We start from the raw sequence: 21,718 nt of genomic DNA on the forward strand, positions 1-21,718 counted from the left end.
GTGGATCTGCACAGGTGGAGCAGAGATATAGAGATGGAAGAATGAGCTGCAGGAAAGGAGGATCAATAACAGAGATAGAAACATGCTGACATGTTCCACAAGAACGATAGAAAGATCAAGGGAAAAAATCTTAGAGTAAAAATGAAGCAAGCCTGGATATGCACTTCACATAAATTCCTCCTCCACCACTCGACAGATGCCTTGAAGCCTCCATACAGAATGTCACATCACTGCTGACAGCGTACCTGACATACTGACACAACATGGAGGAGTTTAGGAGAGGTGGCTGTAGAGCAGGGGTGTCAGAATCCAAGCCTCAAGGGCTGGTGTCCAAAATGTGTCCCGACCAAGCTGCCATTGAAGCTCCTTACTGGCTAAAGAAGGCTGATCCAGGTAATCAGCGGCAGATAAAGCAGGATTTCTGGAAAACCAGCAAGAGGCCGATCTTGAAGGCCTGGAGTCTGACACCCCTGCTGTAGAGTTTAATTGGTCTGCTGATGAATCTAGGAGAAAATGTTCTGGTTAAATTTTGAAGAAGGAAGGAGATCTGCAGAGAACCTACAAAGGAATAAGATGACGCAATTACGTTATGGGAAACAGGAGTGGAAGCTACACTGAAATCAGAAATTAACATCTGTGAACAACAGTTTGGTTTCATGCATCAAAAGAGAACCACAGATGCAATATTTGCTTTGAGGATGTTTCTGGAGAAGAACAGAGAAGGTCAGAAGGATCTGAATTGTGTCTTTGTAGATCTAAAGAAAGTCTTTGACAGAACATAGAGAGAGGAGCTGTGGTTTGGATGAGGAAGTCTGGTTGGACAAAGAAGATTGTTGGAGGTCTTCAGGACATGGATGAGAGCTGTGAGATAGCGGAGAGATGTTCTGTTGGTGAAGCAGAGGAGTTGAAGTTGGAGGTGGGACTGAACCAAGGCTGCAAATATCTTCTGTGTCATTAGTTAATTTGCTCACATTAAACATATATCTCTTACTTTTATTATCATGAAAGAATATTAATAAAATCTTCTAAATTACCTATTTTATTTATTATTTTTCCTTTCTTTTTTTTTTTTAAGAATACTTCCAAAACAAAGTATTACAAAGTAATAACAAGTCTTTCCTTGTTTCCCTCCACATTATTGATGAATTCTGGCTTTTCTCAGAGATTCAGTTCTTTTTCATTGGTTCACTGTAAACAGCGACATTTTCTGCTACCAAATGCATTTTTAGGTTGTGTAATCCTACACTTTGTAGGATTATGCACAGTATCCATAACTAATGTAAACATGTTTTTATTCACATCCCCCCCAGGGGGCGCTCCCCACCATTTCAGAAACACTGTTCTAGTCAATCAGTCAATCAGTTCAGTCGTCTGTATCTGCTTTATGGTCATTGTTATTTTTTTTTATTCTTTAATGATTGATTTTTTTATTCATTTTTAAAATAAAATAACGAATTAAATAAATTAATTAGTGTTTTAAACAAAGATATCTGAGAACACTGGAATGTTTTATCAGAGCTTTTCTTGTGAAAATCCTGATGCGGCCCGGCCTCACTCAGACTCCGCCTCCAGCGGCCCCCGGCTGAGTTGAGTTTGAGACCCCTGATCTAGAAGAATAAAGGTCAGCTGCAACAAGACTAAGTTTATGTGTGTAAATGACAAGAACTCAAGTGGAGGTTACAGGGAGCAGAGGTGAGGAAGGAGAACCAATGGGAAGTGTGGGAAGGAGGTGAAGATGCAGGTTGGAACAGGTGGAGGAAGTTTTCAAGTCTGAATCGTGTGAAAGAATGAAAGGAAATGTGTAGAAGATTGTGGTGAGAGCAGTATGTTGTTGGTTCAGAGACAGGAGGCAGAGCTGGAGGTAACACAGATGAAGATGTTGAGATTCTCTTTGGGAATGACCAGGATGGATAGGATCAGGAAATGAGTCCGTCCCCGGCGTAGGACCACTTTGGCCTGCAGGAGCGTTTCTTGCGGTTCGGGAAACGGAACCAAGACGCCCCGTCTGACGCAGCCATCCTACCAGGGTGCCTGCTGACAGGTCAGCGGTTCCCGCAGCAGTGTTTTCCAGAAGCATGCGCTTCTCGAGCCGTGCCCGAGGGCCAGGGGCTGCCGCTCGCTCAGCCGTGGTCAAGTCCCCCGCCCCATTATACTGTTTACAGCAGAGCATGAAACGCGATTGTCACTGCTTTCTGTCTTCATAAAATGAGTTATTATTTTGTATGACTACAAAAAAAATTGAATACACACAACAAATCTCTCCTCATGAAGCCTTGTGTACTCCTACTGTGTAGTTTTTAAGTTATTAGTACATAAACATACCATTTTTGACAGTAGAAGTAGAACAATGATTCAATATTTGTAGTCGTTGATTTGATTCACTTTGGATTTTGGTTCATTTTAAATGGTCTGATGAATCGATCCAATTCTCTAACCTAAAACTGATCCAGGACACCTTTAGCTATAACTTCAACCAGTGAGACTCATCCATTGTATCATTCTTACATGTTAGAAACGAGGCGATCGGTGAGCCCTGAACAAATGTGAAGCATTAATTGTTATGCCAGTAAAAAATAAATATTAGGTCCAACTGTTTACTTGTTGGACTGTTAATTTTGACAGCTAAAACATCATCCTAAAAGCTTTATTGTAGTTCCTTAACAGAATTCTCTTAAAAAAACGCCATAACACCACAACGATGAAACAAAGGAACTAATTGAAATGTGCTCATTAAAAAAAAACTGTGAACGTGATCCACATTGCTTCTCACTCAGTGTTCACATCACTTATTGGCGTACCTCATAAGGTCCCCAGTAGAACAGTCTTGCAGTATTCCTCCACTGTAACAAAGTAAAAGTAAAAGGTCTTCAACCATTTCCTTCATACAGACCCTCAAAATCAATCAGCAAAATAAATATTTTGAATACGTTCAAATCCTGGCAAACCGCAGCATCTAACACCTTCAACTTTCTCTTTTTGTTTTGACCCGCCCCCGTAACTGCTGGCCAATGACTGAAGAGTCGTGGTTTTGTTCACAAGGTTTGGTTCTAAACAGAAATCTTCAGTGGACGCCAGTCTGAATGCAGACCAAATGCACTCTTCAGGACTCAAAAAGTGGACTCGATCCAAACCGACATTCCTAGTCTGAATACACCCTTCAAACTTGAATTCTTCTTTCTTAATTTATTTTTCTGTTAAATTTTGATGACAATTTTATTACTTAAATACCCAGTAACACTTTATGATAACTACACACTTTTAAGCTTTAGTGAAGCATTAGTTGAGCATGAGTTAACTTTTAATGAATCATTTAAAAAGCACCACTACTACTTTATTAAGCAACTTTCTTATAAGTGTTGTTATTTACACTTTATCTTGATTTAAAATGAGTACTATGATGTGTTTATTAATGGCATTTTAAGATTTCATACACTAACAATTAAAGATTTAAATTCAAGCATTGAATGATTTACAATCAGTTATTTAGAGATGGTTCTTTAAGTTGTAAGCTCATTTACAAAGTGTTAGTAAATGCTTTCAAAAACCTCGTTACTAATTAACTACATTTTTAGACATGTACTGTCAATCTTTTTTATAAATCATTTATAAACTCTTATACCATGGTCCGGGTGAATACTCGATTCTGATTGGCTGCTGGGTGTGGATTGAAAAGTGATAAACCACGGTGATAATGCACACCTGAAAATAATGTTCCAATCACTCAACCCAAATGTTTTGCATCACTTTGCAGGCTTATGTAAAACTTTCTTTTGCGTCATGGTGCCGACAAAAACAAACGGTAAAAGGTGAATTTTCTCTCTGAACTGATGCTTTATTTAACATATTGTGACGATTAGCATTTATATTGCTTTCTTTTTGTAAGGTAAAGGAGTTCATATTGACGTATTAGTTAACCCCCCCACCCATAATGTTAGGCTTATCTTCGGTATATTTTTTTTCTTCAGTTAGTTATTCATAAGACACATTATTCAGCGTACTGAATGGTGCGTTCTTCTGGTTTACCACAAGAGAAGTTTCCATTTTTTGAGCAGGTCAGAAGAGTGGAGTCTTCCTGACCTGCCGTGAAATCAAACACACAAGACTGATTATGTGCCATTTGTGTTCTAGCTGCTCCTGAAGTCTTAACTTTAGAAAAAAAAAGAAAAATAAATAAAATCCACAATTGCCCACATCTTTTAAATGTGCAACACACACTGCCGCTGCAGTTGAGTTCTGTGTCGGCTTCCGGCTCACTAACATATTGCCATGTTACTGTAACAGTCAGCTTTTAAAGTCAGCTTTTTGTGAAAAAGCTATCTAAACTGAAGAAATAACATGAATAAAGTACTTAAAGGGGCCATACCATGATTTTCTTAAGCCTTTCAGAGTGAACTATATTAATATATATTATCATATTTTACCTTTGGAACACTAAAAAATAAATTATTTATGAAATATTAGTTATTTTTCATGAGTTATGTCCTACCCGTATATAAAATGGCTCGATTCCTGAAGCTCCGGCTGCTGCTGTCCATTTCATGACGTCATCCTAGAGTCTTTGGCAGAATGTCTGTATTTCGCCCATGAAGAGAAGGACACAATTGGAAGATATACAGTATTCTGCATCTCACAGTAGAGAAATTGAGTGTTGTGTAAGTCTGGGGGCGGAGCTGTCAGAGCAGACTCTTCCTGGAGGGAGCTGTTGGCATCGATCTTACATCAGCACGTTTCCAACCGCTCGTTTTTGTGGGTATGGGAGGGGCTGCTGCAAACAGCGCAGGTTTTTAGAGGATTTCTCTTAAACGCATGAACGGATCAAAATACCGCTTTAGGGTTCTTTATAGAGAGGAAGGAACAGTAAGATGAATTTAAAAGCTCAAAAAGTAGAATTTTCAGGGTAGGGTCCCTTTATTATTGATTGAATATTTATTTCTTTTGTAAATTTAAGCCCAATGAGACAAATTTTGGGCTATATAAATAAAATTGAATTGAATTAAATACCATGAGCGAGAGAATGCGCCTCAGTGTTCATTATGAGAAATGAACACACTTCATGGAATCAACCGTTCGACGTGAAGCAGAGGATGTTTCAGACCTCCATGTTGTGCGTTCATTTTTCAGAACACACACTTCATCGGGTATTATCCCTTATATATTCCTGTGGTATATCTGGATGAATTTGAAATAGATCAGATTTAAGACATAGAAAATTTACTAGGCGGGCCACAAGCTCCTTATTCCAATCTATTTTGATGCATCTACTTGTAGACAACAAGATCAATTTACGGTGGCATCTGGCTCAAAACTGCATGGCTGGACAGTTCTGTTTGGACTAAAGTTCCGATATTAAGATTTCTATTGTACTACTAATGACAGGTTGAGGGTGTGAGGGGCTGTAAGGTAGCAGGAAATAGTGTTAACAGATAAGTGATGGAAAGTGGGGGCGGGATTACTCCAAGAGCCCTGCCCACCACTCAGAGGCAAATTTTTGATGAACTCCTGCTGCTCTACAGAAACTATGTCCTAGAAAACGACACTGGACACAAAAGACCACTCATTGCCTGTCACAATGAAGGGGTACTTTAGGTAAATCCAACTAAATGAACTTCCGCCTGCAGATGTTAGCAGGATACCAGCTTTGAAAAAAATGTTGTTGCTTTGCCTCTTTTTTGAGATGCCTTAGGATAATGATGTCAGAACATGTCGTTGCTAATGTTGTTCTCTCAGATTAGCATCAAGAGTCTCCTATGATCATCTCCCCACCTCTTTTCATGGCACGCCTGTGTGACCGTGACATTTTGGGGTTAAGCTCTGCGAGGGAAATGCACGCCATTTGCTGCAGGACATGATGCCTGTCGACATGTGTTTGCTGACACTCAGCTACTGCTGGGCAGTCACATTAATCTCAAGGAATGCATAAACAACTGCTGCTAACTGCTGTTTACTTTGGAATATGTTGAACTTCATGAGTGAGATTTTTAAAATCTAAAAATACTAAATCTGTTTGGACTGATCATCCTTTGGTATAAACCACCACCAGGTAAATTTAAACACCACCATTTATTGTGCATCAATTATCTAAAAAACTAAAACTAAGTTTTGATTTTCATTTATTAAATAAGACCTGAGATGTATATATGTTTGCAAACCCATCATACTATCTATCAAACGACACAAAATACTAATAGATTTTTCATCAGCATTAAGAGGACTTCATAATGAGCCTATCCAGTTATCTAATCTCTTCAGGTATTGGATTTTGCAAATGGTCATGAAAATAATGATAATGCAGTGTCCTTTAGTTGATAATCAAACCCAATCAAAATGTCTTTTTTAAACCTATATTGTGCCTTAACAAACAGTCAAACAAGGTAGTGTACTTTAAAACTCAAAAAACATTAAAACAAAAACTAAAGGAAAACAACTAAATAGTAAAATGTACCATAATTAAATGATTGAAGCAAAAGCAAGAACTAAACCCACCAGCAGAACAGAGTCACTTGTAGTATGCAACAATTAGACATCTAATTTCTACTAGATTTCTTCCAGAAAAGCTCATATTTTGCAACATTTCCACATTTTAAAGTTGCACATGTGTAAACTTAGCACCGGATTTGGAAGTTTTGTGAGAAAGAGATAAACCCAACAAGGTTAACGGACGAGTCTGTTAACGAGTCTGAAGAAATTAAGGGCATTATCCTCCTAATAATCACTTATGAAACAAAATAAATACATTATTTGTAATCTGATCTCGTCATTATTACGTTTAAACCTGCTGTTTAAACCCATCCAGCAGAAAAGCAAACAGACGAGTTGAAGTCCTCTTGAGTTGGACAGATTTTACTGATACAATAGAGGGTTATGAATCTTTGGACACACAAGGTGTATATTTGTTTAAACCCCTTTTGTATTTGAGACTAAACTTTATTTTTGTTACATTTGTAATCTTGGTCTCATCCCTCCACTCACTTTGTGTGCGATCTGTTTTGTAGTATTTGCGCTTAAAAGGCTTTTTTCTGGTGACTTAAGCATGCAGCCCATTTTTCTCCAGGTGCCTCCATATTGTACGTCTCGAAACATCCCCACCGCAGCTGAACTTATTAGTGGGTTTGTCTTTGCATCTTTAATGATTTCTCTGGCAGTTGTCGCAGACCTTTTTGTTTCCTGGCCGTGGTTTGGTTTCAACAGAACCCCTCACTGTCCACTTCTTGATCAAAGTTTGAACACTGCTGACTGGCATTCTCAGCATATTCAGCTACTATGCTCTCATCCTGTAAATATCCTTTATTTTCTTTATATATTTTTTTATCTTATTTTTTATTAACTTTAATCTTAAATTGTGTTATATATCATGAGAAAAATCCTACAAGAACATCGTATAAAAACACCCATTTCATTGGTGTGTCCCACTTCCACTAGTTTTGTCAATATTTAATTGCTCCCTGTGGTCTTTTAATTAGGTTTATGTAGTTTTTAGCTAAAATAAAAAAGTTGATGTTTTTTATTTTCTGCAGTGCGGTAAGAGTTCATTTAATTATTTTTTTTATTTAACCATTATTTAACCAGGAAAAAAAAATCCCATTGAGATCCCTTGATCCATACATCCATACATCCATCCATCTTCCTCCGCTTCATCCGGGACCGGGTCGCGGGGGCAGCAGTCTGAGCAAAGATGCCCAGACTTCCCTCTCCCCGGCCACTTCCTCCAGCTCCTCTGGGGGGACCCCGAGGCATTCCCAGGCCAGCCGAGAAACATAGTCTCTCCAGCGTGTCCTGCGTCTTCCCCGGGGCCTCCGCCCAGTGGGACATGCCCGGAACACCTCACCAGGGAGGCGTCCAGGAGGCATCCGGACCAGATGCCCGAGCCATCTCAACTGGCTCCTCTCGATACGGAGGAGAAGCGGCTCTACTCCAAGCTCTCTCCGGGTGACTGAGCTTCTCATCCTATCTCTAAGGGAGCGCCCAGCCACCCTGTGGAGAAAACTCATTTCAGCCGCTTGTAGTCGGGATCTCGTTCTTTCGGTCACGACCCAGAGCTCATCTCAGAGATCCCTTGATCTCTTTTTAAAGTGAGTCCTGGTCAAGAGGCAAAAAACACACACACAAAACAGGTCATAGAATTAGGATATGCTAAAAATAAATGAATATGATGAAATAAAACAGAATAAAATACAGTAATTGATTTTGTTTCCTGGACCTTCATAATAACATCAAATTGTGGGTTCGATTCCTGCCTTACCCGTCGAAGTGTCCTTGGGCAAGACACTGAACCCCAAATTGCCTCTGGTGGAAGGTTGGCGCCAGTGTTCAGCAGCGGAGCCACCACCAGTGTGTGAATGGGTCTGTGACTTAAAAACACTTTGGGCCCTTGAAGTAGGGTAGAAAGGTCCATATAATATACGCGATTCACTATTTATGTGTGTAAAAAACATCCTCATAATCTAAGACAAGAAGAAATGTTGCAGCAACAAGTCTTTTTCAATTGGAAGATATTCGACATATTTGATTACTCCCTGTTGTCTGATTTTTATGGGCAGGAAAATCGACTCATTTATGGTCACAGTTGGTAAATAGTCATTTATTTATTTATTTGTTGGAGAAACATTTAGCATTTGTTGCATTGTACACGGAATATGACCACATCTATGTTCCCTCTGATCAGTTGTGTACTCTTACTCTGCTAGACTAAGATGGCTGGGATTGGAAAGTGTATCAAGACAGATGACAGGCTCTTGTTGGTATCAAACGGAGATGTTGAAGGGCCTTATACTGTAAATACACTACCAGAAATGACCACACTTGAAAACCTATTTTCACATCTGCACATTTAACATTTCCATTTTACTTTTCTTTGCTTGTAATTTGGTTTTAAATGATCTACTTTCTCTCTAAAACTCAACATTTGAAGGAGGTTGTCTACTGTTATTTACTGTTATCAAAAGATGTGCTGAGCCAAGATGCCAGAGATACACACTGCTAAAAACATACACAACCATACACATAACAATAAACTAAGAGGTGCAGCAAGCGCAATTATGATAATATGGTAAATCACCATGTTATATTAAATGAATAAAGCCGATGGTAGTAAAGTAGCTTGACGGGCCCAGAAGGCCTGGAGCAGCACCATTTTGTCACAAGTTCATAGAAATGATCCAACCTGACAGAGTGAAGCGTGGGTGGGTTTCAGAAAGAGGAAGGGTTGAAAATCGTGACTCTTTCTGTCTGCTTGGTATGGTCATAAATTAACATTTTTAGGGAGATGCTAATGACAGGCAGTGATCTAGTCTCCGACTCATGTCAGAATACGTCTCATGTAACTTGGTTCTTGATGTTCAACAACAACATGTTGTTAATGATCAACAATCAAACCTACATCTGGATTGATTGTAGATTTGATAATTTCACACATTTTAAGGCTACAGGAAGATTTCAAGTAGAATTGAAATCTGGCTTTTACAGAATGTACCATAGGCTGTTTCCTCTCGACATGACTAAATTGTATAATCATATCAGAAATTAGTGATTTTGTTGCTTTTGTATCCATGCTTTGTTGTCACACTTCCCTGAACAGCCTTATTGTAATATAACTGCTACTGCTTGTACCCTGTTGGATCACAATTGGAGCTTAAAGAAAACCTGAGGAGCATAAGAACTTAATCACGTCTAGTAATGTGCTCATTTAGACCAGTTTCTCTTTTAGATTAGATCTTTAAATCTAGATGCATTAACTTGCATCTGTGTTATTTGTAAAATGGCAATCAACAAAATAAATAGACTCTAGACTGAATTTGCAAACCCTAAACCTGCTGCCTTTAACATTTGGTCTAGTAATGGAGAGAAACATCAGCTGGTGCTTATTTTCAATCATCAGTAAAGAGTCATAGAAACAGAAGCACAAAGAGGACACATGCAAAACAAAGATGCAAATTTATTAACTTTCAAAGTTGCTAAAATCTTACAAAAAATCCAAACAGAAAATAGACGCTGGTGTAGAGAGTGGATGACTTCACCGCCCAAGCTGCACATTCAGTCCCCTTGAGTGAGCTTCAACTCAGGCTAACCCCTCCAGCAAAGAAGTCGCCATGTATTGACTCATCGGTTGACTGATGCACAACACAAGCAACACTTTTTTAAGCCAGCCTAGTGGAAAAAAATACAAAAAAAATTTACATTTTTTTATCTCTATTCACCGCTGTGTGTGACCAACCAGTCAAAGGTCAGGTCATACCATGAAAGAGTCATTACAGGCTGGGTTTGTGGATGGCTTTTAAAAAGAACATTTCATAAAAGTGCACTTAAAATTAGTTTAGTTTATTTATTTCAAATAGTACAAACACAACAACAGATAAATATATACACCTGCTGATACTTATAATCAGTCATGAACGAGAATCTCTGTTTAACTGAACGATAAATGTGCTTGAAATGGAGACGGGCTTATTAAAGCCTTATACAAATTCAAAAATACAAAACTATAACCCAAAAATCCACACAAAATATTCACATGATCAATATTATTATCTCTCTGAATCATTAGCATGTCATTATTATGTCATAAAAACTAAAAAAGTAATAAATATCCAGGAATTCATAACAATTATCCCAGGGTTAAGACATAAAAAGAAAAAGTGACCAAATGACTAATTTCTATTTAGTGATTTATTGTAAAGATTGAAATGATTCCTTTGTATTACTACGCTGTCCACTGGGCGGCTGGCTAGCATAGTGGGCACAATCGCTCCAGGTCTATAGACTCTGTGACAGGCTGCCGACCTGTCCAGGTTGTATACCACCTTCGCCATGCAGTAACCGGGACAGTCTTAGGCAGCTCCAGCGGATTAAGAAACAATGGAAGTTCAGGAGGAAAATCCTCATATCGAGCCGTCATTTTGAATTTCTTTTCTACCTCTTGATCGAGTCACTCAAAAAGTCACGTGCCATAATCTGAGTCCCTTGTTATCCCACGTCAGATGCACCAAATTGCGCCGCAGGACCTCAGATCGCATCTGTAAATTGAATCGTGTCGGTTTGAATGCAGCATTAGTCCAAAGAATGTAAACACATGAACCTAAAGGGTGAAAGAGAGGCATATTTTACAGAAGGAATGTTTAACAAAGGCTGTATATCTTTGCAACCATCAGCAAGAAGTTCGGTCTATTTTACATGTCATCCCTGCAGAAGTGCTTGAGCAAAAACATTTAAATTACTGGTTGTATGCAATGAACAACATGGATTTAGGAGACAGACTTTAGTAGCAGAAAACCCTCATTCACATTTGTGTTCTGTGTCGTCTTTTCTCAGATACCTCAGATCAGTTACGCTTCAACTGCCCCAGAACTAAGTGACAAGACTCGGTACGACTTCTTCTCCCGTGTGGTTCCGCCAGACTCCTACCAGGCTCAGGCCATGCTGGACATTGTCACCGCTTTGGGCTGGAACTACGTGTCCACGCTGGCTTCTGAGGGGAACTACGGCGAGAGCGGAGTTGAGGCCTTCGTCCAGATCTCCAGAGAGTCTGGTAAGACATTCAGTCTGCTATGGAACTGATACATGACCTGGAATAGAGGCTGTAAAACTGGTGCTTTCTGTACAACATGGCAAGAAAATTAGAAGCTAAACTTTTTAGTTCTCTGACCCCACATTGTGGAATGACCTGCTCATTTCAGCACACAGCAGTCTCGTTTGTAATCTTCAAGAAAAAGATGAAAACTAATTTGGTTTGCAACTATCGGGCACATAAAAAGAAAAAAAAAACGTATTCCAGTGGATTATGAAGCAGAGAAACGCAGCCTTGTGCTGCATACAAAACTGCCTTTACGTTGGTAAAGAGTTGCGTTACAAAACCGTCACAATCAGAAGATTCCCATTCACCGCATCAATGGTCGAAGAGTGTTATCAATGCTGAGCATTACAGGCCAAAAGATAAGTACGATATAAGCGCATACTAATCTTTCATGGAATATCATTAGGGAGGTGTATGATCAGCTCCAATTTGTCTTCCGGCAAGACAACAACCCCAAATATACAGGTACAGAAAATCCTGTATCATAAAGAAGAAGAAGAAGCCACCACTCAACATCATGGAGTGTGTCTGAGATGACATAAATAGACGGAAGTATGCGAGAAATACATCCACGGTTGGTTCCCCAAGATGTTTGGAACAACCTACCAGTCAAATCAGTAGATCTTAACTAATGATTGGAAGTCTTGTGGTTCCAAACTGAGCAAGAATTAGTCTCAGTTTAGTAGCTAAATTATCACCAGTTGTTCCTCCAGACCTCCTCATCTCTGCTCTTTCCTCCCTCAGGTTGGGTGTGCATTGCTCAGTCTCTAAAGATTCCTCGGGAGCCGAGACCTCAAGAATTTGACAAGATCATCTTCCGTCTGCTGGAGACGCCCAATGCTCGAGCTGTTATTATGTTTACCAATGAGGACGATATCAGGTAAATAAAAACAATTAAATCATGCTATAAAAATCATATTTACAAAAATCTATGTTTTACTGTAGATGAGTCCTTGGAAAAGATTCAAAAGGGACGTTAAAAACCCATAATATTATTACACTATAGGAATATCTTGCTCGAATATATCGTTTTTTTTTTACTTTTTTCAGAAACCAAGGAAAACGTTCAATTTTATTATCAAGCTAAAAAAATATCCTAAAGGACAGCTTGAAACAATCAATAGAAAATTATGACTTTTATTTTGGCAAAACAATGCATTGTGCAGAGAACAAAATCAATGGATAATATAAAAGAAAGTACAAATTCAGAAATAATAAAAAAAGATCTTTGACTAAACAAGAAAAAGAACATGTAAAACTGGGAAGCTAGTCAGTACGGATTTTCCATGTTAAACTTTTAATTGAGATTTTACTTACTTTTTAATGAACTAAACCTTGTTTTTCACATGTTGATCAAAAAGGATTGGATGCTTTTAATTAGATTTTCTTGGTTTTTCTCAATGTCTTAAACATTCTGCATTTATTATTGTTATAAATTCCCATCTGGTCTCTTACACGCTCATGATGTTCTCTGAATTTATCTCCGTTGTTGGTGTATTGTTGTACAAATGACCCATAGGTATAAACTTACTAACTATGATATTCCACCTGCCATATCTAGAAACATCCAATAACCTTTGAGAGTTCTAAAACCTTCACATGATAGAGGAGTACATCTATTCTACTATCAAATGTTCTGCAAATCCAATTTCCTTTAGGGATGGGAACTGAAATAAATACAGAAATTACGGTGGTACAGACATTTTGACTACATTTACTCTCTCAATTAGTGAGAGGTATACAGAAGCCCATTAGGAGAACTCTTGTCGTACCATCTACTTTAATTTAACAAAGTTCTTTCTAGAAAGATTATAAAACTCTCTTGTCACAGTTATTCTGAGAGAAACAAATCTGTGATGTGTAATCTTCAATGATAGATTAGTTTTCTCCAAAAATGACTTAGGACATATTAAGTGAAAGCAAGTTGCTTTTGTATAGATTTAAATTTTTTAATTTAATCTTCACCTCTAAGTACAAATAACAGAAGATCATCTGCATAAAGCAGAAGTGTCCAAATCCAGGCCTTTGCTGGTTTTCCAGAAATCCTGGATCAGGTGTGTTTAGCTAATAGGAGCTTCAGTGGCAGGTTGGTTGAAATTCCAACACATTCTCACTCCCGACTCACCACATATGAGACGTTTGGTTAAAGACCCCTCTGCGTCACTTTTTGACGTTTTGGATGTCCCCAACTTGTTGTTTTTTTAACATGCTGGCTGTTCCCATTAAATCAGAGGTCCTCAACCTAAGGGCCGCCAACCAGAACCTGTACAGTACTGGGACGCGGAGCCCACCGGTACCCTAACCTAGGACCGGTTGGCACCCAGTACCTTGTCTGGTACCAGTTCGGGTCCAATATTGCATCTGATGCAGAGTTTGGGTAGCAGTACCGGATGCGCGCCGAGGACCAGTCCACATCCGGTACCACATCAGGCACCGCATCCCGAGGGTTGGGCCCTTGATTTTACAAACAGCCAGTCCAATAACGACAAGTTGGGAACACCCAAAACGTCAAAATGTGGCGCAAAGGGGTCCTAAACCACACGTCAATATGTGACAACTTGGGGATGAGAATGTCTTAGAGAAACATGTAGGACACCGGACCTTGAGGGTTTGGACATAGAGTGGGTTTGTTGTTTTATGTGGGGCACCTTGACACAACTTCAAACTTGAATGAATTTAGTGTTAATTTGCACAACTTCTTCCTTCTTTTTTTCTTTCATGCCTGTGGTGTTTGTTGCTCATTATGCTGGAAGGCGAATTCTGGACGCTGCCAAGCGGAACAACCTAACAGGTCACTTCTTATGGGTGGGCTCCGACAGCTGGGGCTCTAAAATCTCTCCAGTCCTTCAGCAGGAGCAAGTTGCCGAAGGTGCCATAACCATTCTACCAAGAAGGACTTCAGTGGATGGTGAGGCTATAAACAGCCAAAAAAGACACATTTTGCAATAAGACAGGAACAAAGTAACTTATTTTTGTTTGTTTTTTTCAGCATTTGATCGTCATTTCAAGAGTCGCTCTCTGTCAAACAACCGCAGGAACATCTGGTTTGCTGAGTTTTGGGAGGAAAATTTTGGCTGCAAGCTGGGAATGCATGGCAAAAAACCTGGTGGTCCTAAAAAATGTACAGGTATTCAAAAGTCTGGAGCAGTTTAGGCTTAGCAGTATTTTCTCTCTTGCTTTATATCTGAGGTCTAAGAATAAAACGTAACCAGTGGCCACTGGAGTCTGGGTAGGAATAAACCTTTAAAAATCTGTCTTTATCACCGTTTTTTTTTTCTTTCGAACATAAATGAAACATTGAATGAAGACCAGAAATTGTAATGAACTGTAAAGAGATGTTAAATAGTACACAGTTTTGCAGACATACAAAAAAATAAAATAAAATCAAAAAAACTCAAGAGTCAAAAACATATATTTTACAGTTTTACTTGCAGCCGGGAGGAAACAAAAGATGGTTACATTCAATCTGCACACTAATAGGTGCATTAGAGTTGTGTTTGTTTTGGAGTCACAGCCAAATCAGGGCCAAAAATATTTGAAACCCAAATAAAACATTTTGAAAAAAAAATTATGTTTGTACAAAAAAAAAAATGTAAAATTTCCAAAACTTTTTTTGCTACTAAAATGAACTTGATTATTTTCAGCTTCAAATATTACTTTTTTAGGTTTCAAAACACAAAATTTTAATTTCAATACTTTTTTTCTTATTCAAATTTTTTTTTCAGTTTCAACTCTTTTTTCGTTTACGATCAGAATATTGTCTGTGCTATCATAGTCTGTTTTCAAACAATATTGGCCTCAAAATTGCTCCATAGACAACACATTTCCCTTATTAACAAAACAAAAATGATGGTGTCTAACAATTTTATCAACTAAAAATACAAGGCAATAAAACAGCTACATTTAAACATAGTTACATTTTTGATTTAGACAAAAAATCCAACTTCCGCCTGATCAGGTTTTTGTGGAGTTACAATTAAACTTTTAAACCTGTTGGTCTTTAATGTTTAAAATTGATCAAACATGCTTTAATCATTTATTTGTTCAAGAATAGCTCTTGCACACAACAGGGCCAGTTTACAAACTTTTTTTTTTTTAAGTTACAACTCTAAATCTTGTAAATTTGCGGAAAAATAAGTTGTAACTGCTAAATTACGAGAATAAAGTTGTATATTTATAACTTTAAAAATTATTGGGCTAAATTTAAAACTTTTAATCTTGTAAATTTACAAGATGAAAAGTCATAATTTAATTATTACGAAAAAAATGACTTGTAACATTACTTTTTAAATTTTGGGTGGCCCTAATACTCTGTTGTACTTGCACAAACATATACATATATAAATAAACATTTAGAAAGAAGTTCTTTTTATTTGTTTTTGTGAGGTTGCATGAAATTGCATTTCAATAAATTTGAGGGAAAAACAACTACCTCTTCAAATTTTCAACTAATTTAGTTAAAATTGATTATTGAAAGCTATCGCAACTTTTATTGGAACTTTAGGCAAAAAGTCACATTTTTGTGCCTCTATTATTACAAAAAATGCACTTTAGATCGTGGAGGGACTGGACAGTGAAACAGACTTTTATCTTTTTTAAATTTTTGGTTGCTGGTGTGCCTTGTGATTTATGTCAAGGATAAAGTGTACCTTGGCTCAAAAAAGGTTAAAAAAAAAAAAAAAACTATTACAGATGTACTTTACTTTTGAAATAGCCATCTTGTGCCCAGTAGTTATATGAGCATAGAAATATATTTATATTTTTATATTTACAAGAAAATTTCTTTTTTTTGGTTTTAGGCATTGAATTAATGAAAATGATAACTCAATGTTTACTTCGTGTTGTCGAGGCTTTAGGAGTTAAGTTCTGACTATGGTTTAATTACTGAAGCAAACAGTAAGTTTCTGTCTTTTCTTTAAGGAAACTACTTTTTACAAATTCCTGAAAAGTGTAAAAGTTTGACATTTCTATGATGAATGAAACAGAGCAGGACAAAATTCATGGGAAGTGATTTTTTCAGCCAGGCATGCAAGCTTCACACTGACAAGCCTAATGCTAATTGTCAGATGGGCTGGTGCGAACATCACCAGTACTTGACTGTGGAGCAGTCTGTGAGGTGATAATTCAAACTTCTGCGTTTGACGATCAGATGGGAAAGTCTGGATTTGAAGGAGAGAACATGTTGCACTGCATGCTGTTCACTGTGAAATTCAGTGTGCTTCACCCCTATACTCCCAGTGAAGAGCAGTTGTAATGCGAGAATAAGAACACACTATAAACTTTTCTTTTACTTTGTAGTTCCTCTTCTAAAACAAACCTTTTTTAAAGACTTTAATTCAGCAGTTATGTAGGAGATTTACTGTGCACTAATGTTTGTGAACTCTAGTCCTCAGATCCCACCATCCTGGAACCTTTTTTATGTTTTTCTACACCTGTTTTTGTTCAGCCTCAGCAAAGCTTGATAAGCAGCGTAACATGAGAAACATGCAGGCTGATGATGGGCTGAAGTCAGAAATCCTGATTTTTTTTTTGTACAAAAACAAAAAATTGGCAGTTATATAAAATGTAAATAAACGGTTGCATTGCTGTACCAGAGAAAAAGGGGGTTAAATTGTTGGATTGTTATATGGCTGCAATATGTTGTTGACAGCTTACCTTTTTATTGGAACAGGCAGTAAAAATCTTAAAGCAGTAGTGTAACCAACTTTGAGATTTAAAGGGATTATTTCTCTTTTTGCACCTAGGGTTGGAGAAAATTGGCCGTGACTCAATCTATGAGCAAGAAGGTAAAGTGCAGTTTGTCATGGACGCCGTCTATGCGATGGCCCACGCTCTGCACCATATGCACCGGGAGCTCTGCAGCGGATATCCTGGCTTGTGTCCACGCATGACCAACATTGATGGGAAGGAGCTCTTGGCTCACATTCATGCTGTCACTTTTAATGGTGAGATATCCTGTTCTGTGTCTGTGCGTCTTCCAGTTCATGGCCATGTGTTCCATCCATCCATTTTCTTGACCGCTTCTTCCCTTTCGGGGTCACGGGGTGCCGGAGCCTATCCCGGCTACTGAAGGGCGAAGGCGGGGTACACCCTGGACAGGTCGCCAGTCTGTCTCAGGGCCTCAATCACACACCCATTCATTCTCACAGTCACACCTAGGGGCAATTTAGAGTCACCAATTAACCTATGAAGCATGTTTTTGGACGGTGGGAGGAAGCCGGAGTCCCCGGTGAAAACCCACGCATGCACGGGGAGAACATGCAAACTCCACACAGAAAGGTCCCAGCCGGGATTCGAACCGGGGCCTTCTCGCTGTGAGGCGAGAGCGCTAACCACTGCGCCACCGTGCAGCCCCATGGCCATGTGTTGTCTCAAGTAATTACCTCTTTGTGCTATCTTATGGGGTGTAGATGACCCAAGCCTTACATTGACCTGTTATCCATTAGAGGTGGGACAAAATATTGGTATGGCGAACTATCCCAATATTTTAGCTCACTGTACACACGTGGATCACGTGACTAAAGTGTTGTTTATCAAAGATAAGTGTGGGATATTATAAATAAATGAGGGGGAATTGAATGCGGATACCAGCACTGTAAAATGAAACAATGATTAACAGGCTGAACATTAATATTATGTTTCAATAATGATAAATTATCTGATATAAAACGTAAAATGACTTAAAGTGTAGCATTATGAATTTTTATTTCCACATTTTTTGTTCTCTAAGGTGAAATGTCCATTTGATATACTCTGCATTTTAGTTCTTACTGAGAGCTTTGTTCATTATTTCCTTAAAATATAAATTTTTATTGTAAAGTCACATTCATATTTATTAGAGCTGTCAGGCGATTAAAATTCTTAATCGCGATTAATCGCATTCTGTCCAGAGTTAACTCGCGATTAATCGCAAATTTACATTTGGCCTTTTTTTAAGAAAAAAAAAATGTGTGGTTCGTGGAATTTAGTAGTTCTACATTAATTATGAAAACAAGAATGACAAAATTAATAGTTTTCATCAGAAATACTTTATTTTGTAACATTGTATTGAGATAAACTTTCTTAACAATAAAAGGCTGTAACATAAAATGCCTAACAAAAGCCCAAGTGCAAGTGAAGGGCATTTTAAATTCTAAACTTCAATCTACGTTCAGTAAAATAAAATAAAAAACATCAAAAATAAAATTTACATAACACTTTCATGTTCATTTTTTGGCAGGACCAAATCTTTTCCTCCTCTGCTGAACTACAGTAATAAATGAAATAGAGATTTATCATTTCCAATGAACTTTTGTTTTTTAAAACATTAAAGACTGAGAAAAGCGGGATACTCTGTGGATAGTTTGACAGTCTGTTACTGCCGCCGCGTTCTCTGGCTGCAGCTCGATGCAGCGACGTGTCCAGCGGAGCTCACACCATGAATATGCCGGCAGACAGACCGCTATGCTGGGGTTGGATCACGCTTAAACCTCCAGAACATTTAAAATGTCCCCCGGTGCGCTTGCTGTTCCGAACGTCGGGGGTCCGCAGTTCTCGGGACGCGGCGCCGGACGCGAGCCGGTACCACCAGACGTGGTACTGGACGCGAACCGGAGCCGGGCTAGGGTGCAGGAGCTCTCCAGGTCCTAGCGCCGGCCGGTTTTAGCTCGCAGCTCGGTGGTTGGAGACCCGCCCGTGATCTAGTGAGAGCAGCCGGTGAGTTGGAGGGGGGACGCCCGCGCGCGGTATGGAAAGGCACGTATGAGAAAGTCCGCGATTAATGCGTCAAAAAAATTGTCGGCGTCAAGCACACGTCAGATTAATGCATTTTTAACGCGACAAATCTGACAGCCCTAATATTTATTGTTAATTTTATTTTAAAGTTGGAAAGGGCAACAAATTAACATATTGTGTTTTAAATTGTTCAAAAAAATGTGTTTTAAACATAGTTATATGTCATAGTTTACCAAGGTAATACAATGATTATTGCAATCTTTGCCATATTGAGATACATCGGGAGCCATGTATCGTGAATGGCATCGTATCGTGAGTTACCCTGAGATTCCCAGCCCTATTATCCATCCCATGACAAATGTGGACAGGATTTCATGTCTGCCGCGGACACCAGTGAAAATCAAAAATTCTGTCTGCTGTGGGCTCTGTGTGGTGGAGTTGGGGGTTCCACATCATTCTACATATTATGAAAAACACTTATTTAGTAAAAGTGCAAAATGCCCTTGCACTAACACAAAAATCTGTATGCAGGCAGGTATCAAACATGGTATGAGATGATCATTTTAGAGGAAAAGTAAATATTTTTCTCCTTTATCGTCCTTGTCAATCACCCATAGCCAGTACACAAACGTTACCACCCCCTCCACTCCACATCTTCTTCATCAACGAAGTCAGCATGCAGCCAATGAGTTGATGAAACCCCAAAGTTTTGAAATGTAGGAAGTTTGCTCAAACTCATAGGACGATGTTTGGCAAATAAAAGTTTTAGTCTGACAAACTGGCTGGTTCGCTTTTGTTTTAAATACTTTACATTTACCTTGCATTTGCAGATTGTCAGGGGGCAAGGGGTTGAATGCACCTGCCATTTCCTTATTTAGCATAACCAAGATTATTTGTCTCACCTGTGTTCTCCACATCTATATTCATCCTCCTCTATTGCCTGTTTGTGGTTTGTCTGCTTGTTCCTGCAATATATGAATCTAAAGTTCATGTTTCTGATCCAGTTACCTCCATGACCATACAAAGAACATGTTAAGAATAAGTTATCAGAGCAAGGTCCAGTGCAGTGACCGCATAACGGTCGCTGTACCGGTCCGTTGTGGTGAAAAGAGAACTGAGCCAGAAAGCAATGCTCTCAATTTAGCGCTCGATCTTCGTTCCACTATTCACCTATGGTCCTGACTGAAAGAACGAGATCCCAACTACTAGAGGCTGAAATGAGCTTCCTCCAAAGGGTGGCTGAGCGTTCCCTTAGAGATAGGATGAGAAGCTCGGTCACCCGAGAGCTCGGAGTCGAGCCACTTCTCCTCCACATAAAGAGGAGCCAATTGAGGTGGCTCGGGCATCTGGTCCGGATGCCTCCTGGACGCCTCCCTGGAGAGGTGTTCACAGGAAGACCTAGGACACGCTGGAGAGACTATGTCTCTCGGCTGGCCTGGGAATGCCTCGGGGTCCCCCCAGAGGAGATGGAGGAATTGGCCGGGGAGAGGGAAGTCTGGGCATCTTTGCTTAGACTGCTGCCTGGATGAAGCGGAAGAAGATGGATGGATGGTTGGATAACTGTGTGTTTATTAAAAGTCTTTTGGGATTTTGAGCCTCTTAGAACCTGCAGGTACTCCCATTCAGACTAGTAGCTATTTAGAAATATTACTGAAACTATGCAGCATGTTTTTGGACTGTAGGAGGAAGATGGAAATCCTAGAGAAAACCCACACATACTCCGAGAACATGCAAACTCCATACACAAACCTCTCAGCTGGAATGTGAACCTTTCATTGTGAGGCGAGAATACTAACCACTGAGCAGCCCTGCATGTGCTTATCTGCGTGTGTGTTCAGTCCAACTCCACTTCATCCCCTACAAGAGAATCTGATGTGTCCAGACAGTTTTTCAGCACTACTACAGTGATATGAAGATAACCATGGCTAAGCAAGCCTAATGATACAAACATTCAGAGCACAGCTCCAAGCTCTGTGAGGGCCTTTGACAAAGATGCGGTGTAATGAAGTGTTGCGTTAGTTTACTTTGGCCAAATGGTCAAATTAACTCCACTAAAACAAGTTGCGACGACCTTAAATGCTAAATCAAAAAAATTATTTGAACGTCCAGCAGCAGACTATGGTGGCAAGGGCCAATACATTTTTTTCTCCAAGAGAATCAGTCCTCGTAGTGAGACTTTAGTAGCTTCACATTTCTTCCGAAGAAAGGGGTGTACATATTTGCCTTATTACCAATATAGCAGATCACTGGTCTAGAGTATTTTCTTCGTTTTCTCTGAAACTGACCACAACGCCTGCTTTTTTCCACGATCACTGTGGGTACACCATCTGACCAACAGCGTGGGATCATTCCACTTTGATCCTACCTCACATACCAACAAGTGGGGTGAAAATGTCTGCTGCTGTCATATCGGGTCTTTGGCATCTACAAACTCCTCCA

At 39.1% G+C, this 21,718-nt stretch overlaps 1 protein-coding gene across 2 annotated transcripts in view; it reads left to right on the forward strand.

Moving 5' to 3' along the window:
• The window catches only part of grm8b (glutamate receptor, metabotropic 8b), a 45,593-nt gene that overhangs the window by 8,793 nt on the left and 15,082 nt on the right, over positions 1 to 21,718 (forward strand). For both annotated transcript variants that reach the window (XM_024264368.2, XM_036212243.1), the window contains exons 3-7: positions 11,305 to 11,521; positions 12,311 to 12,446; positions 14,320 to 14,474; positions 14,556 to 14,693; positions 17,311 to 17,511. In XM_024264368.2, coding sequence (XP_024120136.1) covers positions 11,305 to 11,521; positions 12,311 to 12,446; positions 14,320 to 14,474; positions 14,556 to 14,693; positions 17,311 to 17,511 — 847 coding nt within the window. The remainder of the gene's footprint in view (positions 1 to 11,304; positions 11,522 to 12,310; positions 12,447 to 14,319; positions 14,475 to 14,555; positions 14,694 to 17,310; positions 17,512 to 21,718) is intronic.

This window comes from Oryzias melastigma, linkage group LG6 (assembly GCF_002922805.2).
Source record: "Oryzias melastigma strain HK-1 linkage group LG6, ASM292280v2, whole genome shotgun sequence".
In the NCBI taxonomy this organism is placed as follows: domain Eukaryota; kingdom Metazoa; phylum Chordata; class Actinopteri; order Beloniformes; family Adrianichthyidae; genus Oryzias; species Oryzias melastigma.